This window comes from Pagrus major, chromosome 10, assembly GCF_040436345.1.
Source record: "Pagrus major chromosome 10, Pma_NU_1.0".
Lineage (NCBI taxonomy): Eukaryota > Metazoa > Chordata > Actinopteri > Spariformes > Sparidae > Pagrus > Pagrus major.
The window spans coordinates 9,075,512-9,085,525 of record NC_133224.1 but is presented as its reverse complement, the minus strand read 5'-3'; the positions used below and the strand labels follow the sequence as shown (position 1 = coordinate 9,085,525).

Here is a 10,014-nt window from a genome sequence, read left to right as displayed (position 1 = left end):
CGATATAAAATATCAATTGATAGCATCTTAAGGCTGAATATTACATACATTTGGGTGAATTCATGAATTTATGAGCTTTGTTAACTGATTTAATTACATTTTTTCAAGAAAATGAGTTAAAATGTCCGACACTTTCAAACCGCCTGCTAGTATCTCCCGCATAAAAACATGTGCCGCATGCCAGAAACATAAATGTAAAAATGAACGTACAGTTCAGACGAGACAGTCGATACATCATCTATAATGAGCCGTCAGTGTGTGCTGAATGGGAGTCCACCAGGAATCACAAAGCTGAGATAACAGTAAACAGAGAACTGCGTGGCATCAATCTGCTCTGAGTAACAGAGCAGGATGACTCCTCACCTTCAGTCACCATGAATCACCCGCCATCTGCTCTTCAAGGTTGCAGTTGTGTGTATGTGTGTGTGGGGGGGGAGAGTGTGATGAACTTGTGAGGAGGAGATGTTGAATCACCGCAGCCCCCCCACATTGACGCCTTTGTGCTTCTACGCAGCATCCACAGCCGTCAGAGCAGATTGACGACAGTTTGTGGTCTCTGGAGACGACTGTTTCTCTGTTTGTTCAGTCAGAGGTTTTAGTTTTGTTTACCTTAAATAATCAACCCAAGCTAAACAGAGCACACCTTTTCTCAGCAGAGCAATGCCTCATGAAGTTTTCTGAGCTTTACAAATAAAAGGTTTTTCTGCTTTGAAATCTGTAAAGCAGAAAAATTGGACAGAGAACATTTTAGTTACGAATTAATGGACCAGTGTTATCTTAAGTCATCCATGCCTATCAGCCTGCCTTCACATGAGATAAGCTGTCATAAAATATAAGGGCAATAAAAAGAGACCATAAACTTATATTGGGTGTTACATTCAAAAAATAGTATACGATTTAAAAAAATCATTTCAGAGTAAGATGATGTAACTTATGAAATAAAGAAATAACACAACCATAAAGCTACATTCATAACCTTTGTGTAATTCCTTACTTAAGCCTCACTTGGTGTAGCTAACGTTAGCAAACCTATTTCTGTATAAATGGCGAGTCACTTTTCTGACTTAATGACTCAGTTGTGCTGCTGTCTTGTGATGATACATGTCTTGATGTCATGATAAAGCAATTATGTTTCACTTAAATAAACTGTTAGCTGTGTGACTTGTGTACAGTCATGCTATGCTAGCTTTAGCTCGCTATGTGAGGCTGTACATGTGCACATACGCTGGGCTTTGAGCTAAATGCTAACACGCTCACAGAGACAAGGCTCACAGCTGATGGTACCAAATTGACTTAGGAGGCTAACATTTGCTAATTAGCACTAAACGCTGTGTACAGCTGAGGCTGATGGGAATGTCATTAGTTTGCCATGTTATTCATCATAAACCCAAATACTGGACACATTAAAATATTGACCTTTAGCCGGCTTCGTAGTCTCTTTCAAGCATGTCGCGCATACATCATCAACGATTAGCATACTCAAGGGAACTTGAGTATGTGAAGTCGATTTCATGGCAGTCCATCCAAAATCACTTTGATATCACTGAGACATTTTCATGAATGTCATTTTTTACAACTGGATGCAGCATGGCTGCTCAGACTGGCTTCCAACTTTTCCCAGTGGCCACTGGTGGTACTGAAGCAAAAAATTGCCCCTGTGGCTCAAAGAGCATTTTCCCCGTAAGTACAAGAAGAAACGTCTGTAAAACCGTTGAACTGCAAACAAGGTCATTTATCGCTGTTTCAGTTATGGAGTTTTGATTCATGAAGGTTTTATACTTGTAAAACTTTTCTCAAGTCGAGAAAAGACATTTAAAGGTGAAGTCTGAGGGCTTAGCAAGGACTTAGACGTACACGCCAGGCGAGCATTTCTCATTCGACATCTAGTCAATCCATCCAAAACCTGCTGATATATTTCTGTGATGTTGCCACCCTCCTAGCACTAGCACAACTAAAAACAATGTGTGTGAAATACAGACGCCATCTTGAAAAAAAAATCCACACAACCCTTTTTTTTTATCATTTCATTCAGTTTTATTACAAACAAAAAAAATAAAGAAAGAAAAAAAAAAGGAGATGCGTCATCATTGACATGTTTCACTGCCACTCATCATTTGATCGGCACCACTACGTACACAGTGACACAAGATACCCAGAAATCAACACAAAAAAAATCTGGAGAGAGGACAACGTAAGAGTGGAAAAAAAGAACTAAGTGCTTGTTTTTCGACACACAACGTTTTAGTTCAGGGGTTGCAAAATCTTTGTGTGAAACATAATTTGTAAAATGGAGCATTTCCTGGGAAGATTGGTGCAAAATGTCCGGGATTCATGGGGATAAATTAACTTCTACCGTAGCTATCTTTTTTTAATTTTAACTTAAATTAGACTAGGATTTACAGGTTGACATCAGGTTCTTAATTCATTTGATGACTTTACATTTGTTCAGCTATGTTTATTAAGGCGTTTTTTAATGAAGCGATATATAAAATGGATTCCCAGCCTCTGATTTTCCAGATAATAACTGTGGGGCTAGATGGAATACATTTTCTTTTTGCTCAGAGAAGCATTTAGGGTTACATATGGCCGTTTTTCTATATATGCATATGTCATTTGCAAGCCCCAAATCTAAAACGTAAGCAAGAAAGAAATTAGTTTTTCTTGTAATATATCTACCTCTGAAGTTATCTCAACTTCTTCGTTTGCAATTATAGGACAAACATGGCAAAGAGGTGCATCGTGTGTCGCACATACTGTATTGTTTTTTTTCATAGTTACAAAAAAATGTCTCTTTTGGTAGAAGCTCTTTCTCGAATAGCGACGGCGAGAACGACAGCAACATCGACGACAACAATACTCATCATAATCGCGAGAGTAGAAACAAGATAACACGAATGAGCTGTTTAAATATGCAAAGTATATCACAGGAAGTTTGTAGAAAGAAATAGAAAACAAAAAAAAAACGGGGGGAGGTGGAAGGGAGGGGAGGGAAGGTTCAAGGGGAGTGATCGATAGGTTTTAATAACACTGACTTGCTTATGAAAGGTTATAAACATTCATAGGAGGTTTTCTGAAAAATAGCGTCGTCGCGAGGCCTTTTCTGGAACAAACCCCCAAAATACCTCAAAGCTCTGTACATAAACTAGACCCAAGGAAGCAGGATGGGGATATTTAATGTGGTCGAACGAGTCCTGAATATAATTATCCTATCATACCTTGCTGCTTGTTTTTATCTGAACATGTACCATTTGAAAAAAGAGGAAAAAAAAAAAAAAGGAAAAGCAAAGGTGAACAAATCTGGAGCTGTGCTTGGAGCTGCTCGGATTGAGAAATCAAGAGGTTCAGCCTCTCTGGGAGAATTAGAAACAGTATTAAAACCACTGTAGGCACAGCTTGACACCATTTTTTTTCTTCATTCCTTTCCACGAGACAGCATTATTGTGATTAGAGCATGCTTCAGGGGATGGAGTGCGGCGGTAGAAATGATTTTCACATGCAGCTTCCTGTCGAGACTTTAAAGACCAGGCGAGGAGGAAGAGGAGGAGGAAGAGGGTTACATGGCCTATTGAGAGATCTAAAGGTTTTCTAGGGTTGAGGTGGGTTGAGCGTTGTGTGTGTGTGTGTGTGTGTGTGTGTGTGTGTGTGTGTGTGTGTGTGTGTGTGTGTGTGTGTGTGTGTGTAGATGAGGTTAGAAGCATCCCAAGAGGAGGAGGAGGAGGAGGCCTGCATGAGGAGGCCGCTTATGAGGAGTATAATGGTTTGAGGCAGACGAGAAAAGGTCACAAGAAGTTATGAGACAGTATGGACTGTGTGTAGTGCAGGAGTGTGTGTGTGCGTGTGTGTGCGCGCGAGTGTGTGTCCGTGGAGAGTACGTGCATAGGTGTGTGAGTGTGCTGTACGTGCGAGCAGTTGTGGTTTTTTTCAGGGAGTACCAGTCACTGAGTAAAGTGTTAGAAAACTTCTCGGAGAGAAGGTGAAGATATCTTTGCAGCAGATGGGTTCAGTGTGTGTGTGAGAGAGTGTTAGCGTGCGTGTGTGTGTGTGTGTGTGTGTGTGTAGTCTAGTCGTCGATACAGATGACCTCTCCGCTGCGCTGCTCTCGCCGGTTGACTAGCAGCTCTGCTTCCCGCTCCTTCTTTACAGACATGGGAGGCCCGTTCAACACTGCAGGGGGAGAGAGAGACGAGAGAGTTCAGTTCTGTTTGTTCTGGAAAACTTCTCGAAATGATTCTAGAAGTTGGACGTCTTTCAAAACAAAACATTTAGTATACGTGTGCACCAAGCGTAGGTGCAAGTTTCCTACTAACTCAAGCAGATAAAGTCAATCTCTGCGTTCCAATACCCAAACTACCATACTATTAAGTATGCTAGAAACATATTTAGTATGACGGAAAATTTGAAATGCAGTATGCCAAACACTACCAGGACGTCCTACTACATCCGGTCGTATTCTGCAGCATGCAAGCCAGCATGCTTTTCTGGCTATTCTGACCCACAATCCTCTGCGGAGCGGAAGATACGTCACATACGTCGCCGCGTGTCACGCGAGGAAGCATATCGCCACGCCGGAAAAAGAAAAATGAACGTTATAACAAGAGATTTTCACGTTATTGTTATGAAATACAAACATATCAGGTTGCAACGAGGAACTTTTCTTGTTATAACGTTTGACCGTTTATCTCGCTATAACGTGAAATGTTTTAGATCGTAACAAGTCGACACGTTATAAAATGAAAGGTTTCACATAATTATGAGATAAATGGTTAAATAATATAACAAGAAAATAAGTTATCATGTTATAACTTGTTGTAACAATAGATTTTTCACGTTATAACACGACACTGACCCTGACGATACTAAATCTGACTGAAAAAGATCATAAAACTTTAACTTTAAGGTTTAACAATTTCTTCTGTTTCACTGAGAGCAACCAAATACATTGTATTGTTCTTTCCTCCTCAGGAAATCAAAAGAGGAATCTTTTTGCAGTGGAGCTGATAAGGGTGATAAGTACTCGCAACATCCTCTTTTGCAACGTCAGTCAAAGTTTGAGGGAAATATTGCCTCAGTTTTCTTTTGGCCTCAGTCCTAAAACATGTCTGGTGTTGACAGGGAACCCGCCAATCATCTCCTTCTTGTTTTTTTTCCTATGATAATGCAACCAGAGTATCACGACGTGATGAGCAGCGGCTTCAGAGCAAACAAACTGCACCCAGAGCTTGCTCAATCGAACTTTGATAATCCTTTTAATGAGCAAACTTGCATAATACAGTACATCAATATGTCATATTACATATACAGTATCATGTTTACAATAATGATAAAAACCCAGAATGCATAACGTTTTAACCTGGACAAAAGTGAGGCCGGCAATGAGTAAACACACACACACACAGGCAAACGAGGTCATAGACACACACACACACACACACACACACGGAAATCAACATCTTTCTCCACGACTGCACAGCTGGCCAGCAAAGGGATCTGTGCTTCCCACATTTGTGCGCTATCATGAATCTGCTCGGGGAGTGGAACGGCGAGTTTAGCGCTCCTTTCAAAACAAAGCCAGGAATAGACTAACAGCGCACTTCTCTCTCACTTGCGCCACGGGGAAAGATAAACTGTCATAACACCCCCGTGCAGATCAAAGATGTGATAAGCAGTGTATTGAGGCTGAAGACGTTTTGGGGGGGCTGGAACTCTGTGTGTGTGTGTGTGTGTGTGTGTGTGTGTGTGTCTCGAACCAGAGGGGGGACCACTTATGGGAAAACGTATGGCATTTCGCCAGTGGAGGCCAACAAAAGGGATGGAGGGAAAGAGAAGGAAGAGAGACGGGGTTAGCGAGTGTGTATGTGAGTGTCGGGGGGGTGGCAGACAAAATCTGATAAGAAGCAAAACAAATGGAGGTAAAGACTGGGTGAAAGAGCAGGAGGAATTACGGGCGCGTAGAGAGAAAAAAAAAGGTGCAGAAGCAGAAGATTGAAACTTGGAAGAGAGAGAGAAAAAACAACAGATATGAACAGCAGCGATGTGTTCGAGGTAATCTGGAAACAGTCTTATCATTACGTACTTTGTCCACCAGAGAGCGCTGACCAATATTTTTGAATTTGTAAAATATCCCGCTCAGTACACACCCAGGCCATAATTGTTCAAAAAACACTTTTAAAAAGGACCTTTATTGAAGCTGTTCATTTATTTGAAAGTTCTAATCCTCAATATTTTAATGAAATCAAAGGCCACTTTTGATCCTATTTATATCCCGTACTTTTCAGAATAGCCATTCATTGTATTCACATTCACTAATTATCGCTCTACGTAGTAGTTTGCATTCCTGGTGGCGGAGTCCGCCATTCCCACACTGGATTGAAATCACCCTCCTACACATGCGTCACTGATATGAAACTGAAGCTACAACGATAACTTGATTAATGGATTAGTGGTCAACTATTAAATTAATCGCCAACGGTTTTGATAATAAATTAATCGTTTTAAGACAAAAATTATTTGATTTCAGTGAGAAAGAAAACTAATTGCAAACTGTTTAAATAATCGATGAACCATTTCTGTCATTTTTTCAAACAAGAATGTCAAATGTTTGCTTCTTAAATTCAAGGATTTGCTGCTTTTTTTGTTTCATTTCTGATAATTAATGAAGTGTCTTTGAGTTTCGGATTGTTGTTTGGACAAATCTTTGGTCTCTGGGAAATTGTGATGAGCATTTTTCATTTTTTTTTTGTACATTTTATAGCCTAAACGATTAATTGTGAAAATAACTGTTGCATTAATCGAATATGCAAATAATCTTTAGTTGCTCTTCAGCAGATCTCAGCAGGTCGGTTATTACTATTTATTTTATTTTTTATTAAAAGAACGCGAGTTTGTTTGGCTGCACTGTCAACATACACCAGTTGCTTTTCTGTGGTATTTCTGTCAGCGTAGCTGCTCAAGGAGTGTTTGCTGTAGTATTAAACAACACTTGGCCTACCACCAGTAACTTTTGATTATTGATATTGATATATTGGTCTCACAAAACTCCCGTATAAACTGAGGTAAAGAAGCTGAGATAAAACAGGAGGAGGAATTCAATGAGGCACTTGTATTACAACAGATAATGAATTCCCTCTGTGTCGTCCAACAGCGTACATTTCACTCTCCCGCCAAATTCACTCTGCGATATTTCATCTCTGTCCATCCTCCTCCTCTCGCTCTTTCTTCATACAGATCCATTACTCTCTCCAGCCCCCCTACAGCCTCACAGCAGCAGAAACTGTTAGACAGATGAACATTTTCTTGTCCCAGATTAGCTTGGCTGTGATAATTGTAGTTGCAGTAAAAGTATGATGAATCCAACAGCCCTGTAGTACCTGGACATATCTCGAAGAATTCCTAAAACTTAAACCATTTTATTCCTCTACCAGGCCTAAAACTCTGGGAATGCACTGGACGGAGCATCTCAAGTCCAGAAAGGCAATAAAAAACATTCTTGGCCGACATGACAGCCTGTGTCTCTCCCCTGTAGGTCCTGCCTACTATCTGATAGAAGCAAACCGCTGCCATCTTGGCAGGAAACGCAGCATTTTTGCTTGCAGAAAAGCTTTGCGTGAGTGCATCAATGCCAAAGCCTTTCATCAGGAACAACCTTCTGTGTCTGAACTGTCAACTGTTCAGGAACTTAAAAAGCACAGGCTTGGTTTTAGACTGAAGAGTCCGTCCAGCTGAGGCTTGAAAGAGTTTCATAAATACATGTGTCGCAAGAGTTTGGAGGTAAAGAAGTGATTTGCATGCACGTGCGCGCGTGTGTGTGTGTGCACATGTTGGTTTCGGTTAAATACAGATCAGAGAGTAAAATGTGAGCATGTTAAGTTTTGAAAGTTGTTTGCTGTCAGGTTCTTTGTCTCGGTTGCTTTGATCAGGTATTTCCTGGTTTAAACTTGCATTTCTTTTGTTATTTAAGCACAAAACATTCATAAAGTTGATACAGCTAATTATCTTTACACAACCAGCAGACACACACGAGCAACATTAACATTCATTTGGAGTCATGTTTCTGTCCATCTAATGAGTGTTAACACAGTATTATCTTCTTTTCTCTCCTTTTTGGTCTCTACCAACTCCTGGAAGAATTATCTGGCTTTTAAAGCTGCTAAATGCTCCACGACGTTCACCAGCAAGTCGCTACATTTTTGTTTGGCGCTGGGCAAGTGGTGTACAGTGTGTTTATTAGAGCTTTTTCACTGAAAACAGCTGCCTGCAGCTGGAAACGATGTTGATGACCGAACCAACATGGTACATTTGTGAGCTGTAAAACCAAAACAACAAACTGAAAGACACTAAAATGTTCTGTTAAGCTGAGAGGAAATGCATACTTCTCTGGGGGTTTGTCACCATGAGTGACAGTGTAGCTTGATCCATGTTGGATATAAAATTATTGATTAGTGCTAGCGCTGCACGATATGTCAAAAAAAAAATCATATTCTGATTATTGTGACGGATATCACGATATGATTCACGATTTGCGGGATTTATCATTCTGCATCACAACTATCCAAAACTTTCAAAATAAAAGAAATTGCTATATTTCGATTAATTGTGCAGCCCTAATTAGCCCAGCTTTAAGGTTTAATTAATTTTTTTTTAGAGCGTTACAAGATACATTTGAGAAGTTTAGCTTATTCTGTGAAAAAGAAAAAGGGTTTGTAAAAAAAACATTCTCGTCTTCTAAGTAACAAAATGCATCATCTTGGCACCAAATCTGACATCAAACACAAGTTTGATGAAAATGGCAGTGCACACAGACACATGAACGAAAAACACATTCACGCACACACACAGTATAGTTCTCATTGCAGGCCGCACCACTGCCACATATACCTGGTCTTTAAGTCCTTCAAGCTTAAAGGGAAATACCACTCAATTTTAGCTTAAAAATACCCACAGTTCTTAGAAAAAGTTTGGACTGCGTAACCGTTCACCTCCTCTTTCTTCAGAGGAAGTTCGCCCTGCTCTTAAGTCTGGGATGTCACGCTGATGTACAGCTCTACTGCACACACGCTGAGCTGGAAAAACGATGACACAGTCCAGAGTGTTTTATTTTCTCGGGGATCGGGGGACATTTTCCAGCGTGGAATCCATCACGCTGTCACAATAAAGCAGCTTAAAGAACAAAAACGCCTCGAACGGAGTCTCCTTTTTTTCTTTTCGATGACAGATTACAGTCTTTAGCTTGAGGGAAGAGCTGCTCGTGAACACTGACTTTTTTGGCTGTGAGGAAGCTTAAAAACAGGAAATGGAGTGATATTCCCCTTTAAGTGTCCCCCCCCCCACAAATAAAGGTGCAATAGTAAATATGCTTTGTAATACAGTACATATCTCAATACTAGTCCATCAGATTGAGTCAGAGCAGTGCTGCTACTGAATGTTGGACAAAGGCAACATCCAAGGTTTTTTTTATTTTTTATATCTATGGTTCTTGCTTCTCTGCTTGGTTGGACTCAGGAATGCTAGGGCAAGAGAGTCCATGGGAAGTAGTGTTTTATACTTAGAAAACTTTTTTTTCTTTTCTTTTCTTTTCTTTTCTTTGAGTCCACTTTGTCCCTTTCTATTTCGAGCCTCATCTGCCTGTACTCAGCAGATAAATTAGGTTCTTTGCAGGTTTCTCGGTTGTGTGTGAGGTCCACAGTGTAAATATATATATTTATATGTATGTGTGTGTGTGAGAGAGACTGAGAAAGAGAGACGGAGGAGTGGAGGACTGTGGAGGAATGAGGGAGTGCAGGGTCAGAGCGAGGGGACCGGCCTGCTCAGTCAGCCGACGGATGAAGAATTGATCCCGGTGGAAATCTTTTTTCGCCGCAGAGGGAGAAACAGAAAAAGAAGTTTTTGAGAAATCCGTCTGAGGAGTTATAAAAAATATTTCTCTCCATTTCGGCCTTCATATCTGAATTCCTGAAAACCTGTGATTGCATTAACATACCGTCTTTTTTTTCCCCCCTCCAGACATCTTTCCCCTCG

At 40.5% G+C, this 10,014-nt stretch overlaps 1 protein-coding gene across 1 annotated transcript in view; it reads right to left on the bottom strand.

Annotated features, from left to right (window-relative positions):
* Positions 1–2,021: 2,021 nt before the first annotated feature.
* Positions 2,022–10,014, bottom strand: part of chd3 (chromodomain helicase DNA binding protein 3) — a 42,570-nt gene continuing 34,577 nt past the window's right edge. Inside the window, exon 40 of the mRNA XM_073474719.1 lies at positions 2,022–4,164. Coding sequence (XP_073330820.1) covers positions 4,061–4,164 — 104 coding nt within the window. The 3' untranslated portion in view covers positions 2,022–4,060. The remainder of the gene's footprint in view (positions 4,165–10,014) is intronic.